General features: G+C 35.7%; 1 protein-coding gene across 1 annotated transcript in view; it reads left to right on the forward strand.

The window, feature by feature from the left end:
• The window catches only part of LOC134658286 (transcriptional activator cubitus interruptus), a 78749-nt gene that overhangs the window by 43758 nt on the left and 13279 nt on the right, over positions 1-21712 (forward strand). Inside the window, exon 3 of the mRNA XM_063513888.1 lies at positions 21258-21350. Coding sequence (XP_063369958.1) covers positions 21258-21350 — 93 coding nt within the window. The remainder of the gene's footprint in view (positions 1-21257; positions 21351-21712) is intronic.

Below are 21712 nucleotides of genomic sequence, written 5' to 3' on the forward strand. Positions count from 1 at the left end.
TTTCTTAAGATATACCAACAATTAAGTTTTCACCTCAGCAGCTCGAACAAGGGTACTTTGCTACTTAAAAACAGTGAGCAAAATCGCATTTTGCTCACTGAGTGAGCAAAATCGCATTTTGCTCATTTAGTCTTACTCAGTGAGCAAAATGTGATTTTGCTCACTATTTTTAACTAGCAAAGTACCCTTGTTCGAGCTGCTGAGGTGAAAAATACATTGTAACACTATTCTGACGGTACAAAGTGAAATTTCATTTCTAGCTCAGCGGATTTCATGAAGACATGTCCGATTTCATGGAAAACGGATCTTTACACGAATCACTTTTATTTAAAATGTATGTGTTGATTGTTTTGGAATCTCGAGTTTATAGCCTTGAATGGTTAAGAAACAAAAAATAAAATCAATTGATTGTTAATTTCAGCATGTTTCACATACCTATCCTTAATGACTTCATTGGAAAAAGACAGACGCTTTTTACACGTCTGAAGAATTCTTAAGTAATTGCCATGGTTCAATCGGAATTCCTTTCGTTCACAAAACATTATCGATTATAACATTACCTACATCTATGCCGACTGCAAGTACATATTATGTTTTCGTAGGTACTTTTTGTTGGTGAATATTATACCATCCTGAAGTATGATGATATATGCATTATAGAATCGTTCTGTAGTATAGTTAAAATATGTAAAGATGAAATAATAAACTAACCAGACGAGACAAGAGAGAATATAAAACCCTTTATTCACATTCTCACATTATTATTTCCTATAAATGAAAAGGTACATCTCGCATAACACCGTCCTAACGGGTAACAGGAACGCGGTGTTGACTCGGGCTCATATTTCGTCTACTGCACCGGATGGTCTATACACTATTTGCATACACACGACCTTCGGCGGTCACTCGTATATGGGTTACACGGTTTTTAGTTCAGCTAAAGGGTTGGACGTTGATATAAATGTAGTATGACGCCTGTTGTCTACCGTGGATTTACATGTTGTCGTTTTTGTCTTTACTTGTTTTTTCTTTATTATATTTTACTGGTCATGCGTTAGGAATATTAATGCAAAACTTATTTGCAATGATGACTTAAATTACTTTTTGTAAATTCATATTTGGCTAACTAGGAGTTGATATATGCAATTATTAAATCCTATTAAAATATTATAGCATTTAAAATTAGTATTGGCTACCTGACAATCTGATGACATGAACTTATCATTATTCAAATGATAATATTATGCGCATCAGAAAACAAACACGCTACTCACATTAACTTATCAGATCTGATTCTTATCGTGGCTATAGAGCGTATATATAAAAATATAGATCCGCTTCATTGCCTGCTTCAGTCGACTGCAAAATTTCGCAAACCTGCGACAAGCCGAAACTTAATAACTTACTCAGAAATGCACCAGCAAATTGGGAGCCGAACCGGCTCCGTAACTCTACACCGGCTAACCGAACTGTCCAACACATATAAATTGTATTTTTATTCAAATCGGGCCTACGTGCCGCGATAAAACCCTCTCAAAACAAATAAGTGCTCATTCAGTGAGCAATCCCAATGAAAAAGATACTGTAACTCTTGAAGACAAAGTTGAAAATGCAGCGGGTGATGCAGAGGCAAAACCTGATCACGATACAAACGAGAACAAGCTTTCCAGTGGCGGTGATAGAGTTGTAGTTTCTGAAATGAGCGCGCTGGATACACAAGTCTTACCGCGCCCCAGTAGTGAAGGAACTATGAGCGTAAATATAAACAATGTAAAGTACACCCTGGAAGTAAAGACACAAGTCTTAAATTGTAATGACGCGACGACGACAGATGTTATCAGAACTGATGAGCCAGATACTCTCAAGGCATGTATAGAGAACAATTTAAAGGTTCATTGGGACACTTTTTCACTCAATTTGTACCCTTTTCTTTCTTGTTGCAGCGTGAGTTCAAGCGAGGTATAAATTAATATATTCGATGGTTCAGTAATGATTTCATGATATTGTGTAACGTCAATTTTCTCTATAAGGCCCCTTGAAGGATTACTAGTATTGCAACTCCTGTTTGCCTTTTTAATAAAGCTGTTCGCACCGATCCCGTTCATTATGCATAAACGGTTTTTCTGGCCAAATTGTTAATAGCCATGTTCGCTGTCCGGTTTTTGCAGCTACTTTTATATACATTTTAAATAAAGTTGTTATTAAAACAGCTGTCAATCAGGAAGATAATGATATCATAATTATCGTTTTTAATGCGCGCGTTATAAGCGCTGAAGTAGACGACCTTTATAAAAATGGCACTTCAAGTCCACTAGCAATCAGAAACATTGTAGAATCGTTTCCAAAGCCGTAAAATGCCTCCACGGTTCTGATATAAAAATATTCTTCGAAACACTTCTAAGACCTTCAGTAAAACTCATGCATCGAATTATAATCAAAATCAAGGTACTATAGGAACTGGAATCGATATAGGTGTATGTCTTTATTCGATAATCGTAAATTAAGGCCCAGGTCTGGTTAAACCGAGCGTAAAAACTGAACGCAAGATTGAGAGTTCATGTTACTTCCAAAATGAAAAAGGAAAAAGGTTAAGCGCTTCGACTGTGTGAGAGAGATGGCAAAGAGTGGGGATTTAGAATGGTATATTAGTTAATCGTAAAGACTTTGGAAAGTTATGAAAATTAATCTTGTTGTTTTATAGTTTTTAGGCCTCACTCACTTGGACAGACACATTTCTGCAGGATGTGGTTATGTGATGTCTGAGTTTCAATTAATTTTCTAGACTACGAGTAAGTAATGAAAACCATACACTTACATGTATCTAAGCAGATTAAGGCTGCCTTTCTAATGAGGCGGAGATGGGGGGAGACGTGCGGGAAACACATAATATTGGTTGTGATCCATCGGAGCGGAGAAGAGAACAAATGCTAAGGGTTGATTCCCGCACATTTCCTCTCATCTCCTCTCATCTCTTTCTCAGTGGAAAGGCAGCCTTAGATAGGAGTTTTTTGAAATTATTTATCGATAACTGACAGGATTTTATAGGTACCTACTGGACACCGATCATACAATCCAAATAATACAAATAATTAACATACATTCTTCTCGTTAAAACCTGTAGTAATCTATAATTATAATCACGAACCCAAACGGGTTTTTTGCACAAAGCCAAGCGTTCAAGTGCAAAAAACACTTGTCCGAAAATATATTTCCATTTGAAAAGTGTCAAATCAACGTGGAAGGTTCAATCTGTTTCTGAATGTTTACCAAACCTTTGTCAAATGCTTAAGGGGAATTTTAATCTTGGGCTTACGTTTTTTGAGGAGGATGTTCCTTGATTTTGAGATTTCGTTCTGCTTCCAAAATTAAAATGATTAAAAACTTTTTCGCATGTGTGTACGCATGTAAAACACTAAATGTTTTCTGGTGATGATAATATTAGCAAAATCATCAATATTTAATTAAATATATATCAGTAAATCAAAGTACATCAGCATAATTTTTATACATCATAATACTTTTTTAAATCTTTACTTATACAGATAAATAAAATTACAAGTGGTAAAACAGTCAAAAAAGGTGACCCAAAGTTTATTAGGAAAGTCAGCTCGCACCCTTTTAATCTTTGTCAGCGTGCGAGCGAGAGGACGGAACGGGTTTTAGAGCGAGACAGCACGCGCGGGCGCATGACAAGTGATCGGATTAATGCATTTTAAACGAAGAAGGCTTAATTCCGTTCGGGGTCTTTAATTGAACGAGTTTTTTGGTAACCCATTAGAGGGTAACGGTAGCGCTTAGTTTCGCGGTCGTAGGTAATTATATGGTGTCACAGAATAAATAATAGTACTAAGTACAGAAGACTCACTCTTAACAAAACGCGTCTGTTACGATCAGCACAGATATGGCCGCTAGGTGGCGACAGCGCCACGCGCGGCTTATGGCTTTCCCCAAAATTGGGGCCGAACGGATGTACTTTTAGCTACCTGTAGCAAAGCGACGAAATCGCGGAGTGAGACACGCCTGATGGTGTTTAATTTAACCATAGTATTTTGTGGGAAAATATTAATGAGTTTCAATAACGCAATCAATAAATGGAGGTTTAGTCAAATTTAAATAGTGTTAGTAAGCTAGACGATAGCTTGAATCATGCAACTTTTTAAAATCATATTCGTTATCGGATCGGTCGTCGGTTTGCATTGTCTTGTAAACTGGGCTATAACCGCGAAAATCGAAGTTCGCAAATTGCGGACATTTTTCTCCGTCACTCTAATTACGCCTTCATTGGAGTAAAAGAGAAAGATCCCCGCAATTTGCGAAAAACGGTTTTTGCGGTAGCCCCTCTGCAGCCAAGTTTTCCTTGGTACTTAAATTATAGATATTTATACCTTAGATAAAGTTTGTAAATTAAAATGGCATAAGTAAAATATTGCATAGACCTAAGAAAATCTAGTAATAAGTAATAAATAGCTCTATAAAAAACTATACTTAGAAAACTCTGCTCAACTCATCACACAAAGCAATATCTTCGCGAGTTTATTACGCACTATAAATAAGTGCTATCTAAGCTCCAGGGACCATTATTCATCTAGAACCCCTTTGATAAACGTCCTAACTACCCAATAAGTTGCATTAGCGCTTACACACACGTTACTTTGTTAAAACGTTATAAGTGTTATAACGGTATTGATAACCTTATAAAAACAAATCAAAAATCATTTGTGTTATTATTTGACCCCATATCATCGCAGTTACAGAATAAATATTATACTATATACAACATTTATTTTAACAAAATAATATGAAAGAAAAATGAAATGTCGTTTCGAAAATGTTACTGCTCATTTTCAAACGCTGTACTCGGGTTTAATAGTTAGTAGGCAATGTAAATAGGACATGAACATGATTGTGCCTAACGTAACGTTTTATGAATGTAATTAGTGTATATAGGTTACCATAGTGTTAACAATTACTAATTACCGATATTATTTCGTTAACATTGTAGCAGTTTAATTTGATAACGTTACAAGTTAACGTAAATAATGTTACAGTAAAATACCGTTATTATCTATAAGCTCTTTTTCAGTCCGTGTTGAAAGCCTCCCCAGCCAGTGACGAACGAGACCGACGAAGTTCCCGCTGCGCTCGCGCATATATCGCGCAACCACTAATGCCGATAATTCTTTGACCCGTGTAAATAATAAATAAATTGTGTTATTTATTTTTATCGCTTCATACTCGGGCGTTTAGTTCTGGATGATTAATTTCTAGGAATCTTCTGTTTAAGGTTTTAAACCGTGAAAAAAATTACTCCCCTACAAATTTAAAACGTGCAGCTAGAAACCTCACCTAAAAACCAAAACCATATCTTTCAAATTAATATAGTAACGCTTAAACAGGTTCTAAACTAATAGCTACTATAGACGCTTCGGCCCTTTCCAGCTTCACTGGGATAAGCTGCACAGGGCGTCTAACTGACTACGAGTATGTTTACGAGTATTTATTATTAGTGTTTTTTTTTTAAATAAATATTAAGTACTTATATAAATACAACAGTTTACATTCAATTCTCAATTTTGGAACCAGTCCAATATCTGATTGATATATTGATATATAAATTATCGGTATAAAAGTGTTTAAAAGTAATAGTTTACAATAATTTCTCAATTGAGGAACCAGTCCAATCTGTGGATTGATCCGGTCCGGCCGATTGAGACATCTTTCAAACGAGTTCCATCTCACGTAGGCTTACATTTTTGGTGCAAGTCATGAGATGTGGCGAGAGAACGTGGTAAATCTTAAACGCTGGCGCTTATGGTGTGGAATATAGTTTTATCTAGGTAAGTATTCAATTAGTATTTCAATAAGCTACCCAAAAACTGAGCTATTGGGTGACTGCGAGTTTATTTAACACTGTGTCTTTTTTACATTACAAAACAAATAAAGTAAATCATTGGATACCCCTGAGAACGTTGCTTACAAGATGAGCTTTTACAAAATGACTTGCATTTTAGATAGTATTAACAAATATTCGAATATTATGAGAAACTTTGAACACTTACAAGTTCTATATCGACCACCTTTGGTAGCAGTTTAAGGTTAATACTCGTATATAGTTACTCATTTTTGCCATGCATTGATCAAATATCGTTAGCACGGATCTACTCAGACATTCATCTCGTAACTTAAATATATATCCAATTGTGCTGGATGCAATGGACTAGACCAACATTCAAACAAATCATACCAAGTTTAGATTACCTCGTAATGATCTTAATCCTGTCAGGAGGTTAAGAATTAATAGCAAAATAGTTATTTTCGATACAAGTGCGAACAAGAGGAAATTCGAAACGAGTGGCGATAAATTAAAACACGACCGAAGGGAGTGTTTTAAATCGACACGAGTTGCGAATTACCTATTCGCACGTGTATCGAACAACGTTTTACAGAACATATGGCACTTTAAAGTTTCGACATCGCACGAAAAGTGCTATTTTACGCACTAGTGCGGAAAAATAGCCGCATATGTACTGTAAAAGATTTTTGAATTCCGCAACTTTTTATAAATTGGACCGCCCGCACCCATAAACACTTTCAACTCATAACTTGCGCCGCTCAACGCCCACGCCAGTTAATTGTGCGTCCCTAGAAATTCGATTCGAGTTTTTTATCCTTGTTTATAGAGAAGGTAATAGCTTCGAGAAACTATAAGTGTTAGATTTCTTTGAGTAGTGTAATCTATATTGATGTTAAACAATGTTTAAGTGTAGGTTCGAGTGTAATGACTGTTTTGTAGTTGCGGTGAGATATTGGAGTTAGATTTGTTTTTAATAATGTTATTGGAAATATGATATGTATGGCTATTATCAAACTCATCTATCTACTTTTGTAATATGTACGATGTACCCTAACGCAATTAAACAATTCTCTACTGACACTCCTCCTTACTAGGACCGCAGCGTTTTGTAATAGTATAACCATTTCATAAACCCTAAAGAATAACTCTTATTTTTAAATTCGTTTAAATAAAGAATGTTCTGAATGAAAAAACGCGATCAAATAGGGTAGGTGCGTCAGTTTTCTTCCAGCTCTAGTTTTCGTCCACTTGACGAAATTTTAATATAAACCTACATTGCTGCACAAATTTGGCCTTATTACAATCCTTAATGTCTAAACAATATATCTACCTACATAAAAATGATATTTCGCCAGTAGCAAATTAAAAATCAAATGTATTATTCGCTAATCTGACAAGTGGACGAAAACTAGAACATGGACGGAAACTAGCGCAATGACCCTATATGGGTTTGATAAAAATACTCACGAGCACTGCACGAGGCCATGCGCTTGGCGGGGAACAGAACCCTATGGAGGAACCTGGCCTTCAACAGAAGGACATGATGTCACGATCCTCAGTATTGAGGGACCGACTGAAGAAGAAGAAAAATACTCAGTACCTACTCGTATAATTTATTCTTAAAAAATTGTATAAACAATGTTAACATAAATATTCCTGTATTTGTTGAAATTTATTAGGAATGCCTACGGATTGTAGATATCAAGATTATATGGTACCGGAATCAGAGCGGCTGAGCGTTCTTAGAACCGGAAATTTGGCATACCGATTGCCGTGGGAATAAGACTGTTTAGAATCCCAAACTAGGAATCTCATGCTGTTATCGCCGAAAACTTTTAAATACAATGTTGTTTGTTATAAAAAAAAATCATCATGACAAACAATACACTAATTTCATAATATTCTTGAGAACCCGTTGAATAAATAATTCACATAACGTTGACACGCACAGACCGGATCAACGGATCATAGTAATGTCATTCGGTTTAATTAATATAATTATTCAGTAATGGGGCGTGCGGAATCAACATAATTGTCCAATCGCTTCGTTAGCCGTGGGTGGGGAAACAAAACTATTTTATAAGGTATTCATTTTTTAATAGCTTCGAAGATAGGAATCTATAGATATATAGGATCTATAGAATACGCGTTATAGGTGTTCCTCGAAAGGAGAAAGTACTGCAATAACGAATCACGCACTATTTTAAACAAACAAGAGTTGCTAAAACAATCACATCCGACTTTTATTGCATCAACTTGCTATGATATTTAAATATAATCTCTATTCCTTTGAAATACAATTTCAAATGCAATGCAACAGACAGCAATTAATAACTGGGCGATGACAAAGATTAGTCACTGTCAAATAATTTTACGTAACAGTCATCGAACATGATGGATGCGCCCGATTGGTTTAAATTAACGCCGGCGCAAGCGCAGGTGGAGTTGTGATCAAGTGTCTCTCACTTTATTCAATTTGTAAAGGGATTCAATTTAAATATTTTAGTATATTAGAGTATTCTACTACGTCTACGTCTATTACGAATCCATTAATTAAAATGTAATACCTAATTTGTAACATCTACGATTAAAAATGTTACCTCACACATAATCAATAATAATAAGCTAAATCATTTTTTCGCTCAAGCCCTTATACATATATAATTAAATAGTGAAATTTTCGACCTGATTCATGAGCTACTTATAAGAACAGTACTCCAAAACAGGCTATCTAAGTTGTATGTCTGCACATATGTGTATAATAGTCAGTTTTTTACGACTAAAAAATCGATCGAGATGTTAAAACAATTTTACAAAATTGTCATTGCAATTTCTAAAAGCTGCAATCGTACATAATTTCATGTCCAACTAGTTTCATATATGTCTTAGATTAACCTTTTACGATTTATTTTTTAAATCGCCTTTAAACAAATGTAAATATATACAACCATATGTCACAACCATCCAATAAGGGCATGGGCACATGGGCGCAAATATTCGCGCAAAAACACGTGTCGACGCGTTAACGTTCTCAGAAGTTTCAGAGCCGACTTTCTGTTCGTAAAGCATTTTGTTGCTTCTGTCAATATCAAGTATAACTCGACCCTTATTTTAGTAACAAGAGATCATTAAAATAATAGGGCAAAGGAGGAAAATGGCATCTTTGTCACTACTATAACTGAGATTTAATAATCCTGTAGTTTTATTGATTTATAGAGTGGATATACATTTATACATATAAAAAAATTCGTTACCTATAACGTTATTATTTAGTAACGTTACTAATATGAATTTCGATTATTGAAAAATTATTGATGATTGAAAAGTTGAAAATAAAAATAGGTAGAACAATTGTGTCTGTTTTTGTTTTTTGTGTCTGTTGGACGTTAATATCTTTATTAGTGATTTCTTATTTATAATTTGTATAATTTTATATCGTTAATAAATTGTGTTTAAGAATAGATTTTATTATAATATCGATATTTTAAGCCTAGTAACTATTTTAATCAGAGGTCCGTTTAAACTGGTCGGTCTCCAACGCGTTCGGTAATATTCGTGAATATTGGTGGAGCCACAAAAAAATATAGTGATTTATGCTTTCCTTGAAGGGAGTTTTGGTAGAAACACCTCATTAGGGGAGGGTGGTTTGTGCGGTGTTAATTTGGTTACCGGCTGCACGGTTTCCGTATTCCTCAATAAAGTAGAAGATGTGGTGTGAATTTCAATCATAGGTATACATATTAAAAAAAACTCAATATTGACGAAGAAGTAGATGATTTCTGTCAAATACAATTGTACAAAATACCAGTTCCAATAATAATTCGATTCCGAAAGTTTTCACATTGCGAAATATCGTCGTGGAAAAATATGGGAAACTTTTAATACTTTTGTGTGGGGATCGTAGTTTTTCCTTACCAAAATGAAAGATTCCTTTATTTCTGTGAAATTTTTCTGAAATATCCGAGATATTTGGAAACTTTCTGCAACTTACACATCTGTATAGGATAGTGGTCAGGATAAGATAATCGCACATCTCACTAAGACTCTAGTTGTACTTATAGCTCTAAAAATTATAAGCCCGAAATAATTACCTTCAAATTAGGTACCTACTTAAACTCCTAAAGTAATTTACACTCCATCTTACAAGAAGAACACGATTAGTAACAACGGGACGCATACGAGAAGTGTCTTTTCAAAAGGGTTCTTTTTTGTATGGTTTCCATAGAGAAATAAGCCCTTTTGAAAAGGCACTCCTCATACAGCAATTATAGAAGAAACTCAAAACCAACAAGCTGCTCGCATATGTCTGTCTGTCTGTTCCTTCCGGTTGTTTTGATCTTAATTACTCGTTAAGAGTGCAGTTCACAATTAACGAAGGTTTAAAATAGATTTACTATTATTTATAGCTGTGGTTGATTTGACAGGGAAAAATATATTATGAGATAAGAAGGAAATTGGATTAATAAAAATAAATATAGGGTAATAAGTAGGTGTCCTGTATTTTTTCAACGAGTCAGACTGAATATTGTACCGAGATTACGATCATAATATTTTAAAAGGTATTTAAAGATAAAGATATATTTATTTGCAAACATGTAGGTATAATTACGATAACGGAGAATCTAGTTAATAAAAGTCACTATAATTTATACAAAAAGTATTTTTCTGATGCTGGATACCACTATAATATTATCATTAACTTAAATACTTATAGCAAAGATAATAGAATGTTTGCATAGAGTGTGTGAATAGTAAAGTAAATTATCTTTGCTTATACAGGGTGTCATTTGAGTCGTGATCAGTAATATGTTTTTCTAACTCCATAAACAACGAGCAATTTAATGCACCTACTCTTACTAAAATCAGACAAGATTTTTTTTTTTTGTTTATTTTTTGTCATTTATTTTACTTTTACAAGTGGCAATGTGGTATTTAAACAGCTTTGTAAGATATTTCAAATGGAAAATTAAGTAAATTTTATTTCTAACTGGGACAAATGACAAAATTGATGTCAATGACAGTTCCGATTCAAAGAGGCGATTCAATTTACTAATTTTACTATCTTAATAAGCCGTTGTAATATCCTAAATCCACTTGTAAAAGTAAAATAAATGACAAAAAATAAACAAAAAATAAAAAAAATCTTGTCCGATTTTAGTATGAGTAGGGGCATTAAATTGCTCGTTGTTTATGGAGTTAGAAAAACATATTACTGATCACGACTCAAATGGCACCCTGTAGATAAATGTCAATCATGTAGGTAACGAAAAATACTGGCGATTCAAATCAAAAGTCTACCTTGCATGAATATCATTTCCTTCCGCTTAAATATGGAGTACCAAATCCTATAGATTCATCTTAATTAGGTTTAAACCCCAATCAACTCTGAATATCCCATTTAAATATAACAGCAGATCCAGTTTAATCGTCTTTAATAACTGCCCTTAACTCGACCAACCAAATTAAATCATAACCTAAACGCGAGCTTTTAGAAAATCATCTTCAGTTAACAATTTCAAGCATATAAAAGAAAGTAAACCTTAAATACTAATACATAAAGTTGAAACACGAGTAAACATGGTACCTTCATTTAGGCCGTTTTGAAAAGCACATGATTTAAATTCGGTAGTGTAAGCTTCTTCGAAACGGCAACAAGCATAAAACAAAGGTTTTATGAATAAATCTTATGGAATCTTTAAAATAAAAGAGATGGAAATATAAGTGTGTTTTAAGTGCAAATGAGATGGAAGGCTAGTTAGTCGATATGTTATTATGCTGTTAGATATAATATCGCGATGCTTGAGTCATTTGGCAGTTTTTTAGCACTTCAATGGGATAATTATCATTGAACGAAATACTCATATTAGTCGTAGAAGATGCAAAAATAAATATATGTAGGTAAGTAAATAAAGCCAAAGTTAAATAAATAAATATTATAGGACACTCTTACACAGATAAATAAGTCCCACAGTAAGCTCAAGAAGGCTTTGTGTTATGGGTTACATTATATAATATATAAATACTTCAATACATAGAAAACACCCATGACTCAGGAACACATATGTGCTCCTGTGCTCATCACACAAATAAGTCAAATAACTGCCCTTACCGGGATTCGAACTCATCGCCTTCATAGGCAGGGTCATGCCAGACCGCTCGTTCCCAATAAACTTTTCGGTGAAAGAAAACATTTTTGAAATATTCATAGGAAAAATCAAAGGACAGCAAATCTTCAGTCACTATCTCTTTTAACACTTAACGATCACCGACTATTAACAGAACACATCAACCGTGAAATATATCAACTCCTTCAAACTTAAAAAGCCACATCTATTTTATAAGTCCAATTCCTTGAAACCTCAAAACGACGTATCTCATTAAAGCTCAGCCAAAGCCTTTACATTTATGAACTCTATTTTAACACATTAAGGTATAAATTTGTGCATGTCTTTGTGAACGTAAATGTTTTACGTCCTTTTGTGATATTTGCGCCCGAGCACCTGATTCATAAAAACCTCGTTAGGCGGTTTTTTGCAACCTAACAAATTACTAACGAACTAATCGTTTTATGAGACGTGATGCTATAATAAATGCTTTCGGTTTAGGTGAAACTGTTTTAGTTATTGTCTTTTTTTTAAATCTTCGCTCATAGTGAGATAATCTTACAGCTTTTTAGGCACATATTTCTTGGTGATTAACCCAAGCCTTTCGTCAGAACGCTGCATCTAATTTAAAGTGTTTTTTATATGGAATCTGGCGACCTAGCCAAGATGACAATTGTCAAAAAAAAAACAAATTGTAACAGATGCTACGAAAACTCACGTGCCTATTTTCATTTGAGTTTCGTTTCGGCTGGCGTTTTCTATCAATGATTGTCATATTGGCTAGGCCCTCAGGCCTATGTGAGCGTTTTCCAAAAAATGTGTACATTTAATTCATGTCTTCAAAAGATTTCCTTTCCAGATCGTCACATTCTTGTATGATTTTTTTTTATTTGTATGAACGTGACGCAATGGAAAAAAAATTCATACAAAATTTTGGGACACATTTTTTCATGTATGAGGCGTGAATGTACAAATGATTCTAAGTAAAATGAGCCCAAGAAGTCAATATTTTGAAGACATGAATGAAATGTACACTTTTTTTGGAAAACGCTCATGTAGGTATAGGCTGATAATAATGTAGTGGACGTAAAAAAAATTCAATAGCGCTTTAAATGTATTATGTGAGTATGAAACTAAAAAAAACCGGCCAAGTGCGAGTCGGACTCGCGCACGGAGGGTTCCGCACCATCAACAAAAAATAGAGCAAAATAAGCAAAAAAATGGTCACCCATCCAAGTACTGACCCCGCCCGACGTTGCTTAACTTCGGTCTAAAATCACGTTTATTGTATGGGAGCCCCACTTAAATCTTTATTTTATTCTGTTTTTAGTATTTGTTGTTATAGCGGCAACAGAAATACATCATCTGTGAAAATTTCAACTGTCTAGCTATCACGGTTCGTGAGATACAGCCTGGTGACAGACGGACGGACGGACGGACGGACGGACGGACAGCGGAGTCTTAGTAATAGGGTACCGTTTTTAACCTTTGGGTACGGAACCCTAAAAAAGGAGGCAGTAACAGAGAGGGACATTTGAACTATTTGAAGAGTGATATTTTTTTCAAATTCGAAACATTTAAGTCTCACCTGTTCCTAATCTTTATCAATAGACATCGATAAAACCTTTGTGTGTGCCTTCCCACCCTAATTAAGTTACTTCTTTAGCGCGAAGCCATAAATTAACTATAAAGATAATCCGATGCTTACAATTAAGCGGCTCGAATATCAATTTATATCCCCCTTTTGAATATTTAAAAGGCGCGGCCATAAAAAATACCTCGACATTACGAATTCAGCCCGTAACGCCTTCATCTCGCCGTCGAGCGACCGACGACCAACGACCTAACATAACTTACAGGCCCTGCTACAAAGTCGGCCCTAACAAAGCTATTCACATCCATATTTTAACGCTAAACGTGACTAAACCTCAACTCGGAGGTACTAATTTTACGCCCAATCAGCGTTGATTAAAATGAATACGTCAGTCATATCACCTTTGGACAAAACACGCTCGACTATTGGAAAAAAGAACGCGACCATTTTCGAATGAGGTTTTTGCGCGCGGTTACACCAATGTCGCCAGGGTGACCACTGTGACCAGGCTAATGGAATTCGAAATGGACATCGGTTCCGATCGATCGATTTTTTTTACCTTTTTTTCCTTAAAAATACAACGTTTTTGGTTCTCATAGAAAATGAAGACATAAAAATGTTTGGAAGTCGAGCGGCGCGTCAAAAGGAGACCACATGCGTTTCGTGGGCAACGGTTCGTTGGTGATTTTCGCTAAATTGGCGGTCGCTCGCGCCTCTCACCGCAAACCTATTATTTCGGGGCCGCTCAGAACACCAGCAAAGGAACGTGATTAACAAATCAAATCGTTTTTTACCTTTTTTTCATAAAACGATGCGTGTTTGTTTTTCGAGGTATAATATAATAAGTTATTATTATGGAAATCGTGGCCAAAATGACGCCCCCGCGTCGAAAGTTCGGTTCAATCGGGTTGATGAATAACCGTAAATGTTATGTTTTCGGCGAGATGTTTACGCTCTCGGGTCGAATTGATTTCGTTTAGAAGTAACGAAAATGACTGGTAACAAGCCAAATATATCAGCTCGTTGACAGGTTAATTTCAAGTTGGTTTGTTTATTGGACAATACTAATTTTAGTGGCGATGAGTCGTGAATGTATCCGAGCGAGAGATTAATATTTTTATTCGAGTTTTATAGCGGATGTGGTGACTCTACGGGTTTCGATGTTCGTGATCGATTATAAATGGACTTCTACAATTACGAAGGAATCCAATTGAAGTGTATCGTGGTATTGGGCGCAATTGATCATAAAACAGCGCCTTAAAGATTATAAACGATCTTGCTGATTGTTTAAGTTGCCCCTGCTTACTGTATGCAGACGATCTTAAAATTTTTAAATCTATTAATGATACGAGCGACTGCTTAATGCTACAAAAAGATCTTACACAGATATCAGACTGGTGTCATCGAAATCATATGTATCTAAATGTTAGCAAATGTCATGTAATCTCATTCTCGAATAAGAAGTGTAAACTCATTTATGACTATGAGCTATCGGGACAGAGTCTCGACAGGAAATCAGTCGTCAAGGATCTTGGAATACTGTTTGATGATCAACTAAGTTTTCGTCCACACTATGATTATATAGCTAGTAGGGGCAGGCAATTGTTGGGTTTTATCTGCAGAACAACCAAGGGCTTTAGGAACCCAGATAGTATGCTTGTATTGTTCTTCAGCCTGGTGAGGAGTGTACTGGAGTATGGTTCCCCTATATGGACCCCGCATTACTCTGTACACAGCTCCGCTATAGAAGCGGTACAGAAGCAATTTTTGAAAGTTCTTGCGTTTAGATTTAAACTGGGACGTACATACAGATCGTATACTAGTCGACTAATCAAGTTCAATATCCCCACACTAGAAGCTCGTCGTAAGATGTATGACTTTTTGAATTTATATAAAATTATACACTCAAAAATTGACTCTGCTGCACTATTATCATCCATTACCTTTAACACACCTAGATTTAGAGGTCGTAACACTAAACTTTTCGCACTTAGAGTGTACAAAAACAACACTTCCTTCTATAATCCAATTACAAGAATGTGCCGCCAATATAACGATTTAACAGCCGGTGATCATCGCGGTAGGGGCATTGATATTTTTGACCCTCACATCGCTAGGTTTAGGAAGTGCTTGGCTGGCGTCCTCTTCTCCTCTTCTCCCACTAAACTGATGACATCTGCCTTAATCCTCTAAGTTTGTTTCATCTGTGATGTTTAATAGTCTTTATATGTAAAGTTCGTTACTCGTTATATTGTAATGTTTAGATAGTTTTTTCTTCTCTGATATTTTTCACTGTAGCTATAATATGGTGTTAATTAGTTTGTAATATTTCCGCTAAATTGTAAAACATGCTGTGTACACTTGTTTTGGATCTCGTGCTAGATTTAAGCCATAATGTACAATTGTATTACCCATGATATTGTACGATGTCTGTTTAGTGTACCTAATAAAGTAAAATAAAAAATAAAAAAGATAGTTAACGCTGCGTTCACGACATAGACTCGATTGTATTACGGTTCTCAGTTTTTCATTATTATTATTATAAACCTGTTTGTAATTTAGCCATGTTCTTTCCCTTTAGATCTGTACAATCATAAAATTCCTTTTAATTAAATTATAAGGCTTCTTTAACAGCAATGTTATCTTTTTCCTAATAATATTTTTATTTAAGTCTCGGCCCGATTAAATTCTCATAAAATGTTATTAGTCACCCACCACTTCTTTTTTAATTCATTCAACTAAAACGACCGCATTAATTTGGCCGCAACTTTGTTCCCATCCGAAAAATTTACAATGTAACCCAAACTCGATTAATGGGTGACACCCAATAAGGTCCTATGCGGCTATAGCTACTATATCCACATAAAACCTTAGTCACCCGAGCGCGATACTGCGAATTAATGGTAACAGGCTTTATGCTAACAAAGTCCTAAATACTTTAAAGCGAGTTGGCAGTTAACACCTTGTCGTTGTAAGTGGTATTGTGCCATTTTTGGACACGGAGGTCAGCTCCCGAGAACTCGTAAACGTCACCTAATATTTATCGCGCGGATTAAAGATGCGGCGAGAAATACTTGGTCTATGAGTATTCCGATTCCTTTTAAATAACAGGGATTTTTACTTGGTATTTTTTTCATTTTGTGTATTTATTTGAGACGAATGTAATGTACCTACCTGTTTGGAAAATACACACATTAGTAGTTTTAATTGTCATATGTTTATTATTTACGTGTTATTTATAAAAAGGAATGATTAGTTATACGGGTGCCCATAACCTTAAAAAAACAAAGCTTATCAAAAAGTAAAAAAAAAAATGTCGCAAAGACATCGGCTTCATGCTTATATATTTCATCCATGGTTGCTATTACATTTTGTAGCTACTTATATACTTGATAAACTGTTATATACTTAGTTCAGCTAAACTGAACAGTCGCCTGCGGTATTTCCGGACCGATACCACCTTCAAACCTTCAAGAAAAGAGCGTACTCCCATCTTAATGGCTGGCAACGCACTTACAACCCCTCTGGTGTTGCGGGTGTCCATAGGAGGCGGTAATCGCTTACCATCAGATCCGTTTGCTCGTTTGCATCCTAATATAAAAAAAGTATGTACCGTAAAAACACCCATCTATTGATAATCATCATAGGCTTGTGTTTAATTGTATATAATATACCATAGAGGTTTTCAAACTAGCCATACATAATAAAACATAATTAAATCTTCCTGCAGAGGAACGAGTATTTATTTTATACCTATTATTTCTACAGAATACCATCTAAAGCCACTCCTTCATCGTGAAGTTTTAAGTGGGCAGTTTATATTCAAATAGGTCTAAACGATGACATCTCAATCTCGACTAGCCTTAGGTTAGACCATTAACTACTTCTCAAAGACAACGCATTATAATATGTGACGTTTCACGTGTAAAGGTATGTTATGAATAGAATAGAATGGAATATAAATAATTTATTCATTAGCACAAACACAAAATGGCGGTTGGCGCTTGCTTACAGATGTAGTGCATAATTGTTTTTTTTTTTTCATTTATTTAGGTAAACAAACAGCCGCTACAAGTTATACTTATTACACTAATTACCATAATATCTACCATATGTGTGGCCCACGGCGCTTACCACTAATTAGTATGAATAATGTTCATTCAGAGCTAAACTAATCACCGTTAGTCTTAAGGGCTCCCGGTGTCAACAACAACATAGAATGGTTAGTTATATTTATATATTTGGTAGGTACTGGAAATACATTATAAGTAAGAAACTAGAAGAAGTACCTACTTATATTGTAGGGTTTGTTAAAACATCAATAATACTCCATCGTTTTCTCGTTTTCCATCGTATTTTCTCGGAAACATTCGTATTTGTCATGCTAGTTCAGTCAATGTCAGTACTTTCTGTACCGAGACTGACTGAATTAGCAAGACACGTTCGTAAGTTTCCGTGAAAATACGATGGAAAATAATTAAACAATTATGCACTACATCTGTACACTTATTCGTTACCTAATAAGATTCGTTACGCTGCAATACGCGACGTAAGCGCCGACCGCCATAATGTGCCTTTACCCGTTTACCCGTGGAACCTCATAGGTTTTTTTTCAAACACTGGTATGGAAATCAGATCAACGCTGTTAGATGGGCAGGTACATACTCTGACTGGTATAGGCTGGAGTGCGGTGTTAGGCAGGGGGGGCTGACGTCACCCTCGCTTTTTAATGTGTATATTAACTCACTCATCGAGGAGCTTAGCGGTCAACATGTTGGCTGCCATGTGGACGACGTAGCCGTCAACAATATAAGTTACGCGGACGACATGGTCCTGCTGAGCGCCTCGGTGTGTGGGTTAAGGAAATTGCTGAGTACCTGTGAAAAGTATGCCTCAGATCATGGGTTGATATATAATGCAAATAAATCCGAATGCATGGTTTTTGGCAAGGGGAATCAAGTGCCTAGTAGTGTGCCGGAGGTTAAATTATATGGTTCTCCACTAAAAAGAGTGCAGCAATTTAAATACTTGGGGCATATACTTACTCCGAGTCTTAAAGACGATAGTGATCTAGAAAGGGAGCGTAGGGCGCTGTCAGTGAGAGCCAATATGTTAGCCCGCAGGTTTGCTCGTTGCTCCAACGAAGTTAAAAAAACGCTTTTTAAAGCTTATTGCACATCTTTCTACACGAGCAGCCTGTGGGTAAACTACACTCGAAAAACGTACTCGGCCCTACGCGTACAATATAATAATGCGTTCAGGGTGCTGATGCGGCTGCCCCGCTTCTGCAGCGCATCAGGGATGTTTGCGGAGGCGAGAGTTGACTGCTTTTATGCAACAATTAGAAAGAAGTGCGCGTCCCTGGTGCGGAGGGTGCGGGATAGCCGCAACAGCATCCTGGCCATGATAGCGGATAGGATTGATTGTCCTTTTATACGGCATTGCTGCAGTTTGCACATCACTAACTATGCTTAAGTAGTCGAGTGATGTGCGCACTGTTGCAATGGAGTATGTATTTAGTTATTAATGTACAAATACCTTAGATATAAGAATACTAACGTAGACAATAAGTTAGATATTTATTATGTTACTAACCATGTATTATGAATCTTTGTTATTTGAAATAAATGATTATTGATTGATTGATTGATAGGTACCTATTTTTAAATAAAGCATTAAAGTAATATATTTCATCACATACATATTGGCTATGTGCGAAATGAGTGGTGAAGCAAATATAAGCGACGACCACGCACGTTGTGGCAAAGATGTTAGATTTTGTGGAATGAACTTCATACTATTTAACATTTGACATTTGTTAAAACTGTCAGAAAAGGCTAATGCGAGGTACACATAGTGGTTTTATAAAATATAATAAAAAATATAATAAAAGCTTTTTCATTTGCGTACCTAGTTATATCCTACGACATATGTATTATATTTTACAAGATTCCATTTCTAGCCCTTAAACTCAATTTTATTGATACTTATTTAATATTCAGATGCGTACAGGTTATAAACGCAGCTAAAATGAGGGTTCTATACTCAACTAGTATGCGAGCGCCAATGCAAATCATCTTACATGCTGCGTCTAGTGCCCAAGTGATCTGTGGGTTAGGCAAACTAGCTTTAACTATTAACCTGTCAAGTCTGTTTTCTACGTCATCGTGTTCAAATATCGTCCTTATTGTATGCGTAATTGTATGGAATTCTAGGACACACTGCGGTTTCATGCTAAATTACTTACAGTTGGTAATTAGGAGTGACAAGAGCTTATAATCAATGAGTTGTAAAGCGATATTTATTCAGTTACGTAGATATATTACCCCCTAAGGTTGTCTGGAAGAGATCGCTCTTTAGCGATAAGGCCGCCTGTTGTCTACTATAGTTTAAGTTATAATATAATGCTTAATTTGTATGTCTTGTTCTTTTTCATAATGGTGACCAATACATCATATTTGTATTGTATTGTATTATTTATATTGTAGTTATAGTTTGACTTTATTTATTTATGAAAATCCACAGAACTACTTACATCTGTTACTTTACTACTTACCTACGTCTGTAAGTTAGCCGCGCGAGAATGTGAACACTTCACAGATAAATTATATACTTAGGTATGTTACTAATTTAACATGTCGATATGTCTCTATAAGCATTGCCGTAAGATATCTGCAACATGTTACACTCAAGAGCAATAAAGATGGATTATTATGTATACAATTTCCATACCAAATGGCCCATTATGATTGCTCATCTCACGAGTAAATATAGGCGCCACGTGTGACCATTTTGACTTAATCGAGACATTTATCCATGATACAGCCAACTTAGGTCTTAATAGCGCATTGTTGACTCTAAATAATTGAGTTCTAAAGATTATTCAGCCATATTTGGCTTCACATTGTATTTTATTGGACGCTTAGCGTCGTAAATTGATACCAATACTGACATTATGGTAATCGGATGACTTAATAACGACGGTATATACAGTCTAAATGGATAATACGATCATGTTTTGCGTTAGTTCTTGTTTATTTATTTGATATATTAACACATGCCTCACAGTGACAGTTTACATAATGTTATTCCGAATATTACTTTATGTGCCCTTAAAATTGCTGAATTTAAATCCTTCGATTCAAATAGTAACCCAAGAGACGTAAGTGACAAGAAAAAGTTGATCCACCGCTTTAGTTTCGCCGTTTTATTTAAGGCCAGAGAACACCAGCTGCGTGTGCGTATACGTACACGTGCGAGTCACGCAAGCGGTGTGCCGTCTCTCATAAGGATCTGTATATTACAACCTTAGAGGATATAACCAAATGGAGTAGCCATTAACAGGCGTTCCCCTCGGTCGAAAATAGGCTGCTGATGGTCATACATAATGTATGGACTGACGTTTGAGAGGAAAACAGTGTCGCGGGCCGGACGGTAAAGTGATTATCTGACATGGCTTATTTACGTTACGTATACATTTGACGTGCCCCTCCCCCGCAAAAATCGGCTGACTGTTTTGTACAGAAAATTACAGACAAGGCGTCTCCGTTTGGTTTTATCCTCCAAGATTACAACGCGCAACGCACCCGGTGTGCACAGACCTTTGCTACCCAGTTTTGTTCCTAGCACATCGTACAGCAACAATGCTTACATTTTGTTGTAATAACCCATTCCTAATACTTATGTAATATTATGTTTGCTTCAGGTTTAGAGTACCTGAGCGCGGCTCGGAGTCTTCACCCGGAACTACATGCTGGCAGCACGCTGGCCAGCCAGGACTTTCAACTTAGTTTAGAAGGTAAGTCCTTCGGCGATTAATGAGAAGATAGGTAGTATAGAAAATACGAGTAAGATACCGTTAAAATATTTAGCAGTAATACGGGTAATTATACAACAATTTTGTGTATAGGATCATGGGAGTGTGTGTGTTATGCGTGCTTTTTTATGCAAGGATTTTAGCAGATATAATGCAAAGCTCCTGCAACATAAAAAAATGTGTTCGCTTTATAAAAAATAAAAATAAAAATTCTTTATTTCAGACCAAAAGCGATCCATATTTTGTTAGTAACATTTTAGACTTAACAATATGTTAGTAACCTATATCTACTTAGGCCTTTAAACTGCAGTGAAAAACATAACACTTTGACAGCGTAGGCTTTA

The sequence above is a fragment of the Cydia amplana genome, chromosome 22 (genome assembly GCF_948474715.1).
Source record: "Cydia amplana chromosome 22, ilCydAmpl1.1, whole genome shotgun sequence".
In the NCBI taxonomy this organism is placed as follows: domain Eukaryota; kingdom Metazoa; phylum Arthropoda; class Insecta; order Lepidoptera; family Tortricidae; genus Cydia; species Cydia amplana.